The sequence below is a fragment of the Calidris pugnax genome, unplaced genomic scaffold (genome assembly GCF_001431845.1).
Source record: "Calidris pugnax isolate Ruff unplaced genomic scaffold, ASM143184v1 scaffold13, whole genome shotgun sequence".
In the NCBI taxonomy this organism is placed as follows: Eukaryota; Metazoa; Chordata; class Aves; order Charadriiformes; family Scolopacidae; genus Calidris; species Calidris pugnax.
In genome coordinates this window covers 70389-83393 of record NW_015090810.1, presented here as the reverse complement: position 1 = coordinate 83393, position 13005 = coordinate 70389, and the positions used below count along the sequence as shown (strand labels likewise).

The window sequence follows — 13005 nt, the reverse complement described above, 5'->3', positions numbered from 1 at the left end:
GCCACATCCAGCCTGGCCTTGAACACTTCCAGGGATGGGGCATCCACAGCTTTCCTGGGCAACCTGTTCCAGTGTCTCACCACCCTCATAGTAAAAAATTTCTTCCTGAGATCTAATCTGGATCTGATTTAACCATGTCCCTAAGCACCACATTTACAGGTCTTTTAAGTACCTCCAGGGGTGGTGAGTCCACAACTTCCCTGAGCAGCCTTTTTTAGGGCTTGATGACCCTTTCAGTGAAGAAATTTTTCCTAGTACCCAATATAAACCGCCCCTGGCACAACTTGAGGCCATTTCCTATTGTCCTATCATCTGTTACTTTGGAGAGAAGACCAACACCCAACTCACTACAACCTCCTTTCAGGTTGTTGTAGAGGGCTACAAGGTCTTCCCTCAGCCTCCTTTTCTCCAAGTTAAACAACCACACTTCCCTCAGCCTCTCCTCACAAGACTTGTGCCTTAGATCCCTCACCAGCTTCGTTGCCCTTCTCTGAACACACTCCAGCACCCCAATATCTATCTTGTAGTGAGAGGCCTAAAACTGAACACAATATTCAAGATGTAGCCTAAGCAGTGCTGAGTACAGGGGGACAATCACTTCTCTAGACCCGCTGGCCACACTTTCTGATACAAGCCTCAGCTGGTGAGAGCCAGCCTTCAAATGATTAGGGTCTAGGTGTGAAGAGAGGCTTTGCCTGGACTGGGGAAATAATGGAGGAGCCACCCAGCCTGACAATAGTTGTGCTGGCCTTTTGAATGAAATATCGGGTTGAATGTGTTTTCTAGGCTACAGACGGCAAATGTGCAGATTTGCTACTCCAAGTTGATGCAAATCCTCGTCACCTCATCTTGCTCTTCTCGGTCTTCCCCCTCCAACTGTTTTCAATAATAAGTTGATGAAATGTCTTCAGTATGGTTTCTGACAGTTTGTTTGTACTCTGCAGGTCCTGTGAAGCAGTAGATGTAATTTGAAGAAAATTTGAAGGAACAAATGGCTTTAGCTGGCTGCCCAGACTCCTTTTTACATCTTCCTTATCGGATAGTAAGTTATGAAACTGCATGTTCTGTCAAGCTTGTAGCATCATATTGCTGTGTGCCAGTGATTGATTGTGCATTCAAACTCTTCATCAAACTGCTAATGGCTGTCTGGCAATTCTCTGGGTTTTTGCTAATGTTTGGGAACATAGCCTCTGTTACCATCCTGTATTCCAAGACCTGCTTCTGAAAAAAATTGGATCACTAATGTATATTGATTAAGATTTGATACCTCTCCTCAAAGTAGCCAGTTCATATTTGGGAGAAGGCACTTGTATCCAAAATAAACGGCAAGCTACTGTACCTGTGAAATGCCTTGGACCAAATAGTATCAATGCTTGCTGAATGCTGTGTTTGTAGGGACAAAGGCAGAGATTTTACACTGGGTTAGATCCTATGTTTCGTGAGTCATTATGCTGTATCTAAGCAGCCAATATGGCATATTACAAAGAATATATCAAAAAACCCCACCCTCAGCTCAATTCAAAGGTGCTAGGCAAAAATGAACTTAGACATTCTCTTTTTTTTTTTTCTTCTTTCCCTCTAGGCATTTGTGGTTGGCATAATGCTTGCTTTGTATTTTTCATGGAACTGCAAATTTGTTATTTTGGGCATGACCTGATTTTTGCCCTTTTTTCTTTTTGTTTTCATAGTCTGCTTACCACTGTAATGATTCAGTTATGATTTTGGGCCCTGCAGATACACAAATGATTAAACAGAGTATCATATGACATTGAAACCTTTTTCTCTTTCTCCCAAGAGAAACATTACTAGTAGCGATTACTACAGTTGTGCTACTCATTTGAAAGAAATACAAACAAACAAACCCAACAACAACAAAAATCCCCAACAAGCCTCTATAGGATTTATAGACCTGTTTTGTAATATGCCAATTTACACTTTTTTTTTTCCCCAGCAGGAAACTTCAAATTAGTTAAAAGACTAAAGTTAGTATATGCTGAGTTTTCAGTTGAATGTACGTGAATGCTTTTCCTGATAACAGGAAAAACATAACAGTTCCTTTCCAACTGCTTTTGCAGCTATAAAAATAGAATGCACTTTGAGAAATCGGTTGTCCTGAAAATCTGTTGCTGTGCTTGGATCTATGATTTTAAAAGAATATGTGAATAGATGTGCCTGGACTTCATAATTTTGATGCACTGTGAAATTATGCTTCCAATTCATTTAGAGCATCATCTGAGTCATGGTGCGAAGCTGAGGGAGAGGAGAGCTGTGTAAGAGAAACTTGACATTGTAGGCAGTCATTTTTGAGCTGCAAATTCTTCACTGGATGTCAAACTCTCTCATGAAAATAGTGTCTTTAGTGGTTCATAAGCAGTAAGACTGTGAATTTTTCTTGGTACTTCCCTTCACTCTTACAAATCCTGTAGTTAATCTGCTTTAGTGTCACTAAAGTGGCACTAGAAGTGTCAAGGCAACATGAATGACTTAAGACAGTGGGAAAGTGACTCCCTGTTAATTAATTATTTTTGGTCATAGCTTACTGTGTGGTAACTACCCTAAGTGCTTGTAACTGGTTTAAAGACTAGCTTTGGAAGCCCATTCACAACTACTGTGCCTTCTGTCAGAAGTAAAGTTTGCATTAAAAAACCCTGAACATCTGTTTTTCCACCCCTACTAAATCTGACTTAGAAGCTTTCATCACCTTGTCTTTCAAATTTGGCTACAGTGCCAGTATTGTGTTGGTAAAGGGCTGAAAGAAGGTTAAACTAAATATGCTCTAGATTAGAGTGTGAAGAAGTATTCTATTTTTTTTCAGTACATTTTCTGACTTAATAAGAATGGAAGGCTATAGAGAACATTCCTCCAGAGTCTCCGAGGTTGGGAACTTAATGCCGTGACTTCTGTGTTCAGAATAATTGACACATTGGAGTTTGGGACTATGTTGAAAGCAGACAGCAAGAGAAATGAGAACCTGGATAAGTGAACATGTACTACAGAATATCCTTCAAGATGCCGTGTTGCCAACTCTCCTCTACTCTTCCTTTTTCTGTTTGTGGGGAGATGGGCAAGGTATAGATCTATGACTTTTTACTGGGCTCTTTGTTTGCAGTGTTTGCTGCTTTCAGAAGCTCTTAAGTCTTGTTTAAGAGCTTTTTTTTTTTTCAAAAAAAAAAAAAAAGGAAAAAACTTTCTCAGGAGTTAGCACATAAACCAGTCACACTGAGTGCATTCTCCTAGAAACAATCTCTAGCTTTGTGGAAAAAATCAATACTACCTTTTAGTGGCTTTCAGGAGCCCTTTCCAAATTCTCAAACTCTTCAATAAAAATCCAGCAGTGAGAATTGGCAGTGTTTGTCTTCTGTTCCTGGAAATTCAGAACATAGTCCCAGAATTTCTCAGAAAAAATGGGATGATTTACTGTGTTTCCGTTCTTTTGCAATCTGTAGTCACAACAGTATTTATGCGCAGTGACTTGAACTCTTGGGGAAGATTTAGTTCTTTAACCCTTTGGTGCATGAATTGAAAAGTCTCAGTGACATAAATAACAAAAGGATGGGTGTTTCAGTTTCTGAAGATAGAATTGTGGGCATGCTGGAATGTTCTGTTCGTATTCTGTTTTCTGCTTTCCGTTTATTTTCTCATAACCAAGATGCAGGCATGACTTTATTAATAATTAATAGAGTTTATTTTCAGAGAGCTGAATTCTTATTAGAGAAAGAACTTGTTCACAGCATACTCGTCCTCTAACTTAGCATAAAATGCTGTACAAGCACTTGGTCACAAAACAGGGAGAAAATGGAAATTGCGTTCTCCTACGTGTACAGGACTGCTAGTAGTCCTCTTGACCAGATGAAAGGAACATAATATTGCACATCACACTTGAGAAGCTCTGTGCACTTCAAGACTAGGGAAGTAAACACCTAAGCGAATTAATCAGTTAGAGGCTAGCTGCTGTATTAAAAGCCTGCTTTAATGATGTTAGACTTGTGGATGTGAAGGTGATGTGCTGCTGTTACAGCAACAGTCACATTTCTTTGCCTTCAGCTGGAGGAACAACTAGGCACAGGTTCTCCGGGTTTTAGTGTGGCAGCTTTGATTTGATCCTTGTTTTCCATAAGATGGTAAAATAAGTTAGAAGACACCTTTGGAGGTCATCTGATTCAAGTCCATGGCATATTGAGGTTATTCTTGTTTTCTTAGGGTGCTTTGTCTTGATAAGTGTGGGTTTTCGGGAGACTTGCTTTTTGCATTTTCAGGGGTTGTTTGCTTTGATTGGGTGGTTAAGAGAGGGCTTCTGTTATAGCAGGAAAAAAAAAAGATGCTATATCTCAGAGTTATCTTAGTTTATGCCATAGTTCTCATCCCTGTGAAATTCAGATGCATTTTATTTGACCTAGTCTTATCTCTGCAACTTTGGAATTAGAGAATCCAACATAGGTATACATGCTGCTGTCTGTGTTTGCCTGAATAAAATGCTCAACTTTTAGCATGGCCTGTTGTGTTAGGACAAGGGGTAATGGTTTTAAACTGAAAGAGGGTACACTTAGACTAGATAAAAGGAAGAAATTTTTTACAATGAGAGTAGGGAAACACCCTCATTGTGCAGAGAGGTGGTAGATGCCTCATCCCTGGAAACATTCAAGGTCAAGTTGGACTGGGGCTCTGAGCAAACTATTGTTGCAGCTGTCCCTGCTGATTGCAGGGGGGTTGGACTAGATGAACTTTGAAGGTCCCTTCCAACCCAAACTATTCTAGGATTCTAACTTCGCTCCTGAACTCTCTATCTCCTCCCCATTAGTGGTACAGGGCGATGGGAAGTGGGGGCTGTGGTGAGTTTATCACATGTTGTCTCTGCTGCTCCTTCCTCCTCAGGAGGAGGACTCCTGACGCTCTTCCCCTGCTCCAGTGTTGGGTCCCTTCCATGGGAGACAGTCCCGCATGAACTTGTCCAATGCGAGCCCTTCCCATGGGCTACAGTTCTTCATGAACTGCTCCAGCTTGGGTCCCTTCAATGGGGTACAGACTTCTTCAGGAACAGACTGCTCCATCATGGGTCCCTTGCAGGGTCACAAGTCCTGCCAGCAAACCTGCTCCAGAGTGGGCTTCTCTTTCCACAGGGTCACACATCCTGACAGAAGCCTGCTCAAGCATGGGCTTCTTAAATATGTTATCACAGAGGTGCTACCAGCATCACTGATGGGCTTGGCCTTGGCAAGTGGCTGGTCTGTCTTGGAGCCAGCTGGCTTTGGCTCTATCGGACGTAGGGGTAGCTTCTAGTAGCTTCTCACAGAAGCCACCTGTGTACCGAAGGTAGCCACCTGGCTACCAAAACCTTGCCACACAAACCCAATACCTGATTTTTAAGATTAAAAATAAATGACAGCCTAATTTATCTCATTAGGTTTAAACATACAAGGATGGTCCTTGTTTAGAATTCAACCCAGAGTTTGGGTTTTCATGCTAATGGGGCAATATCAAAGGACCAGAGTGCAGAAGCAGGCTTTCAAGGTCCTCGGGCATAGCTGAGTGAAAAAACACCAGAGGCATTATTGCATTGCGTCATTCTTCTACATATTGTATGAAGAAATGAAGCTGAAATGTTGCTACTGCCAATGCAGAAAGTCATCAGATTTGTGAAATATGGTGTCAGTCAACAGATATTTTGCTCACGATGCTCTTGTTTTAACAGTTTACATGTATGTGGCATAGAGGGTTGACGGACTGCAGCAGACATAAAGTACAAAGCAGCGAGAACATTAGTGAATGTTTTTACAAGACATGTTGCCTCCAATATGAAGTTATGAAATCTGTCTCTCGGAGTGCAGACTGCAAATGTTTTTCACAGATAGTATTGATGCTGCTTGGTGGTTTTTGTTGAAGCGCAACTGGAGCTGGATTTCCAGCCTCTTGTCTATTTTTCTTGGAAAGAAATTCGTTTAAAAATTGTCTGAAAAGCAGTTGTTTTCACTAACATTGAGATGAAAGTGTGGTGCTTACCTCTTAGCGAGGCCATTGGAAGTGCATTTGCCCCTACTATTGCATGTCATCAGGATATTGTATATGAAGCAAACTAATGTCAAATTTGTATCTCGCACTAAGCTTTTATACAATTGATTACAGTTTCCCTTTTTACAAGAAGTGCCCATTACTTACTCTTTTTTTTTTTTTTTTTTGCTGTACCAGTTTACCTTTCTACAATTCCGACTGAAAGTCTGTACTTAACTTTTTGCACTTCTGCTTTTGTATTCTAATACACATGGAAGTTGGTTGGCCAAACATGAAGTCTTGATTGAAGGTTAACGTTAGCACGAAATGAAGGAGTGGCTAGGTCTGCATTTTTCAATTACATAAGATTTTTCAACCCACCAAAAAAAAAAAAAAGACTCAAAGCACTCTAATGGTCAATCACACTATTTATTACTTCGATTAGTACTAACAGTTGTGAGGAAACAATGTGCAAATCAAGTGAGGAAATGACAACTAAAGAAGCTTAATTTTACATCTTCCTATTAATGGCTTGATGTTCACGCTTGAACAGTGGACTGAACCTATCTTTTAATCTTGTTAGGTCATTATATATAAGCAGTCTCTTAAATTTGTCCCTTGATTTAGTCCTAGTTTTCATACACATTTAAATCTACAGTTTGCTACTTTTTTACTTAAGGGAAGGCTGAGGGCTGATCTTACATGTCTATATAAATACCTGAAAGGAGGCTGCAAAGAAGACAGTGAGGCTCTTTACAGTGATGCACAGTGATGGGACCAGAGGCAGTGGGCACAAACTGAAACACAGGAGGTTCCCTCTGAACATCAGGCAACACTCTTCCACCGTGAGGGTGACCAAGCGCTGGCACAGGTTGCCCAGAGAGGTGGTGGAATGTCTATCCTTGCAGGTGCTCCCAAGCTGGAGACTGGCTCTAGGTGGCCCTGCTTAAGCAGAGGGGCTGACCAGATGACTTCCAGAGGTCCCTTCCAACCTCAATCATTGTGAACCTGTGAAAATGAAAAACAATGGATCTCTTTAGGTTCTGACTTGTGTACCACTTCCAGATTGTAAGAACACCCACGCTGATAAAATCAGGCCTTTTTCGTGTTTTGTTTTTCTTTTTTTTAATCTCACAAAACTTCATGAGACCATTCTGAAGTAATGGTAACAATCAGTTTAGCAGGCTATATCGCCAAATTAAATCCTGTATATTTTTTTCTTATGAGTGGGATCTTTTCCAAATGAGTAAATATTTAACAAGCTGTTTACCAACTGGTTATTTTGGAGAACTACCAGTATGAGTGTTTTCATGTTAGTAACAGCTCTCACTTAAAGGAAGAGAGAAGTTGATGTACGAGTCCTAAGACAGCTTCATACTTCAAACGTCTGTGTAAATATAAGAGAATAGAAACCTTAAATGTAAGAGAGCTGAAGTTTGGTTTTTTTTTTTTTTTTTTTAAATTTCCTTTGTTTTAGTCAACTGGAATTATGTTACTGATAGTTTGGGATGTGTGTGTGTTTTTAATGAACGTTCCTCCTACAGATGTTCTGTGCTTTACATATGAGTAAATAATAACCACTGGAGAAGATTATTATTATTATCATTTTTAAGAGTAAGATAAGATTGCTGTTCATTTAGAGCTGTCACTTCTCAAGAAAGTGCTGTGGCTCCAATAATTCTTAGTGTTGCTGTCTGTGCCAGTTGGCTCAGGCTTTTTCTATCCTTGGAAAAGACTGGAGATACAATGTTGTGTTATACTTAAGTATTTCCAAGACACATATCTAGATACAGACCTTGCTAAAAGTTATGCCCAGTAGATTTTCTTGCCTTATGCAGTCTAAAGGGAGACTGTTTGATCAAAGGAAGGACAGTATTTCATAAGCACTTATGACGTCTTCTTTTTTTAAGTTCAAAAAGGAGGTGGTGGTGGTGAAACCCAAACAACAAACCCCACAACCCAGTAATTCTGCATGAAGTGTGATCAACTCTGAGAGCAGAGCTTTTCTGATTTGAAAAAGAAACTGTAGGTACAGTTTCTAAATGCTATTGTTAATGTGATGTCTCATGGTGGGGATCATTTTATTTCTATGCTTGCAGACATCTAGTCATTATGCTGCAACTGAGTCCTGACCTGAAGCTGCTGATTCTAACAACAGGTAGCCTAAAATTACCATGGCTTCAGTGGTAGATGTGCCACTTACTTTGTAAAGCCAGGGATGAATGTGTCAAGTCCAGCTAGCACTAGGTATGACTGAAAAGTATCTTTGCCTGCTACTTTTGCATCCTCTAAGAATTTTTCTTTCAGTTGCTACTATAATACAGTCCAAAATACTCTTTCAGAAGTTCTCCCTAGGTTCCCACAAAACTCTGTCTTTTTTCAGGTGTGTTTCTTGTGTGGCAGGTATGTTTCCTTCTTGCACTTGTGGCACGGAGGGCACGGAATAGAACAAGGACTTTGTTCTTGATGAATTGGCTTTGCTTTTTCAGGATGGAATTTTACCAGATTGATCAGCCTTCAGGAATCCTTCATGTAGAATGGGCCAGATGATTGGTATTAATGGCCTTTTATCCTAGACAGTATTGATATTTTAATCTCAGGCATTAAGATACAGTGTTTTTCTTTCTGGTTTTGAAAGAACAACAAGCAATCAAAGGTAGAACACAAATGCCCAGCGAAACTCTCAGGCTTTACTGCTATTTTAAGATAGCTTTGGCTTGGGTACTGGTAAGACCAGTGTGCATATTTGAAATTCTAGCCTCCACAATGAAAAGACAAGCCCTCGGAAACAGCCAGTGGTTTTGGAGCATGCTTGTCCTTTGCAAGTTGAATGTTAAACAATGGCTTGAGACTCTACTACACACTGGCTGTAGTTCTTGATGTCTTACACACTGGCTCCATTTTTTGACATAATTTTGGCAAGTGGGGGAACCTGGCAATCCTTCATGCTAGAGGCCTTAGCTCTAATAAAGCGCTTTAGTTATTAGCACAAGTAAATAGTTGTCCATTTGTGCTTCATTAATGCATATTAGTCATACAGTAAATACTGTCATGCTGGCAAGTTCCCCAGAATACTGAATACTTCTGCACAGTTCAGGAGGGGGTTTCTGACAAAGTGGTGTTGGCACCTTTCTTGAAGAAGTTCTTGAAGTTATTAGTGTAGGAGAGTGACAGACCATTATTTCAGCTCACGTGGGTTTTTGTAAAACTGATACTTAGTGGAGGCAAAGAAGTATTTTTTTTATTATTAATTTTATGCTGTTGCAGTAGGTCCTTCTCAAGTTTGCAGTTAACTTTTCTACAGTCTTCAGCTGTGTCTAAGGCAGATTGCTTTGGGTTGTGGGGAGTACAGATGAGTTGCCTACTCTTCTAAAGAAAATAATTAGATATTCTAAAATCCCATGAGACTTTCTAGTAGTGCAAAATTTTAACTATATAACTGAAGAACCTAGCATATGCAACAGTTTGAAGAAATCAAAAGGCAGCACAATGATCCATGACCAGTGTAAGTGTTTTGGTTTTCTGAGAGATAAGACCCTTAATATAAATGGTATAAAAATTGTGAGCTGAAATGTCAGGTATGACTTGTTCTTTGCAACAGCCAGCATAGATTTACTATTTGCTTTTTTGACTTCCTCATATCCTCATCCTTGTCCATTTTGAAAATGCGTGTGATTTTTGCCTCTGCAGTCATTAGGATCCTCCTCTGCTCAGTGATTTATTTTTTGAAGGCAAGGGGGAGCAGCCTTGCAGTGGTATTGGCCAGCTTCCCTAGCACCTTCTAACACATCCCATCTGGCCCCAGCAACTTGGACCAGTCAGCTTATGTGATCCTTTGCTGTGAGTAATGGTTTAGTCTCTGAGATGCTGACACTGTGTTCAAAGAACTGCGAGATGTGAGGATGTGCTTTAGTAGGAAAAACTGAGGCAAAGAAATCATTGATCTTTTGTGTCCTTAACTGCTGGGTCCCATGCACCAACTAACATAATATTAGCTATCCTTTTGTCCTTGCTTACCTGTAGAAGCATTCCTTGTTCTTGGAATCCTTTGTTTGCTCCAGCTCTTCTGCTTGGGCAGTATCTCCATATTCTTTCTGTGTAACCTCTTCCTGCTTCCACCTTGTTTGCATTCAACATTTGAGCTGAGGCAGGAGTTGTCTGTCCATTCACCCTGTCTTTCTGTCATTCCCCTGTGACTTTCTGCATACCAAAATGGATCATTCTTGAGCTTTGAGGAGGCTGTCCTGGGAAATCGGCTTGTTGTCCTGGGCCCCTTGGTCCTCCAAAGCAGTCTCCCATGGGAACCTGGCAAGCAGATCCTTGAGCAAGCCAAAAATCTGCTTTCCTGCAGTCCAGGCCTGTATTTCAGCCAGGAGTCTTGCTCCTTTCGCTTAATCTTGTTCCCATCATCTCAGCATGGTATTGGGCTGCTATCAGCCTCTACCTTCCCAACTGTTCCTTCTTTGTCCATGAGCTGGCTTTGCTAGCTTGTTGGTCAAGCAGAGTGTTTCCCCGATTGTCTCACTGATCCCTTGTGTTGTGAAGTTATTTTCAACTGACTCCAGAAATCTTTGTATTGTCCAGTGCTGACTGCAGGTGGAAGTGCACTGTTTGCTTGTGAGTGGGTCAGAAATGTGGTTTAGTTGATTTGTCTCCAGTTTCTTCCCATCCTGTGCACATGGCTGCAAAGATGGACTTGTTTGGGCTAGGCAAGACAAGGTATTCTGAGCTTTTATCTTCTCCAGGATGATGGATGCCTCTTCTGGAAACGAGCACTCAGGTAGAAAACGAGACTTGCCAGTATGACAGAAGCAAAGGAGAACGTAAGGGTGCTAGCCAATCGTCCAGGTGTTTCTTGGCCCACCTCAGTGCCTTTGTGGCTTCCCAGCCAAGCTGTTGGTACTCAGTCTGCTGTCATGGCACCCTCCTGCCTTCCCTGGTGTTAACTCTTTCTCCCAAGGTTTACATTTAAGCAGGCTGTCTCCCGTGCTGCCTTCTCTGAGGACCTCCTGCCAGCCATATCTCCCCAGAACCATCCTTGGGGCAGCGTGGGGAAGCTACCCCTTGTTAAGTGGCTTATGAGCTTCCACCCTCAGGTCTGACTGGTGCTGCCATCGTTTGGTCACATATGCCCCTGGTTCCAAGTCATTTGGTAGGGATGAGCATGAGGCATGAGAAGTCCTAGCCAGAATGTTCCTCTTTCCTCTCTGTTGGGTGCCCATCATAGAAGAGATGCTGCCTCCCATGCCTGGAGCGTGGAGAGGCAGTGCAGGGCAGGAAGCAAGGGCTGACACAAGCCTTGAAATGCACGAACTGTTTTATTGATTGTAACAGGACTGTGCCTATCCTGGCAAGGCTGACATCTCCCTCCCCTGCCCATGGGTTTTCTGTCTCCTCCATCCCTCTGGCAGAGACCTGAGCTGCCCAGGATTTCCTTGAGTGGTTGTGTGCGGGCTGAGGGAGAGCAGTGCTTGCAGGAGCTTGGGAGAAGACATCTTGGTGCTCCTGGAAGGAGATCACTGCCTCTTTCTGGAGGACATCTTGGCAATGGTGATGTCTGGAGGCAGCAACTGTATCTGTGGCTGCTCTACCTCCATGGGCTCTTTCTCCCCACGGTCCTTCTACGTGCTCTTGTCCTGTTCCCTCTCTGCATATCTTTCTTCTTCCAGAGCCTCTCTCTTGGGCTCATCCTTCCTTGACTAGCAGGGAAGCAGGAACCCCATGGCAAGCCAGAAATGGTTGGCACAGTCACACCTCCATAATTGCTTGTCATCACCTGTTGGAAAGATTTCTGCAGAAGGTAACTGTAGCATCGTGTTACATACATGTTCTTCAGTGTTTAACGTGTTATTTGCACTCATTAGATCACTTCAGTTACTTGATGTGTTAGATCCCTTGAATGTAGCAGATACCCATTTATTACAGTAACTTCCAACATGTTTACCCGCCCACACACGTACACTCAATTTCTGTGAATTCTTTTTTGTTCCTTTTTAAATTCATGACAGACAGGGAATTTTTCAAACCAAGTATTAACAGCACTGGAGATAGTTACTTAAAGCCTTTTGTGGCTGGAGGCACTCATAGAGCCTGTTCTCTAAGGTGAATATGAATGAATGCCCATTCATATGAATATGAATGGGCACACACTTCAGAGTGCCCATTTCTCTACTTCTGACCATACAGAAGTATACTGGGCAGTGAGTTTTAAGTTTGGGAAGAATGCCTTCCTATATGTGTGTTGATGAATTTTTCTGCATGGTGGGGTTTTTTTTTGTTTTCCCCTGACATGAGCAAATGGTTAACCAAGTGTGCTAGAGATCTGTTCTGAAAAAGGCGTCTCATGTGATCCTGTTTTTTCTGGAGTCCTTTATGTCCTCAAAATTATGACAAACTGCTGGCTGTTGAACGTGAATTGGCTGGATGGTTTAGTTGCAAACCATAACTGCTATGCTGGATGAGAGCAGGTTGGAAAAATAGTTTTCTGACAGCGTATCTTTTAAAGCCTGACTTACCCTGCAGATAAAAATAAACCCAAACCCACAAGACCAGAAACTTCTCATCGACTGTCTCACTAGCATCTTCTGGAACAGGGCTATTGACACAATAATACGTGTTATTAGGATGCAGGATTACACATATGCTGTCAGTATTGTGGTGCTGTGCTGATGAACTCCCAGGTAATTTGCCACAGTTGACTTTCTTGTTTTAGCTAGATGTAATGGCCTTCACTTCAACTGTATCCAGAAGGTGGCTTGTTCCTCTCACCCACAGCTTCCTTCTGAAGCCTAGTTCAAAGTCTTTCTCTTTTCTTTCTCATCCTACGATTTCTTTGTTTTGATCTCTGGTTTGACTTTAATCTCAGCAGGAATCTTTTCCACTACCTTTATTCCATAGATCTGCATTTTTGGGTTAGAAAGAATAGGTCAAAACTGGAGGAAGCAGTATAATAAATACTGATTGTGCTGTAGAAGTTACGACCCTGAACCTCGGAGTCAGTCACCATCTCCATCGGAGCAC

General features: G+C 41.7%; 1 protein-coding gene across 1 annotated transcript in view; it reads left to right on the top strand.

Annotated features, from left to right (window-relative positions):
• Nucleotides 1-940: 940 nt before the first annotated feature.
• The window catches only part of LOC106885946 (growth factor receptor-bound protein 10-like), a 55377-nt gene continuing 43312 nt past the window's right edge, over nucleotides 941-13005 (top strand). The window contains exon 1 of the mRNA XM_014938470.1: nucleotides 941-1042. Within this exon, the coding sequence (XP_014793956.1) occupies nucleotides 992-1042 (51 nt within the window). The 5' untranslated portion in view covers nucleotides 941-991. The remainder of the gene's footprint in view (nucleotides 1043-13005) is intronic.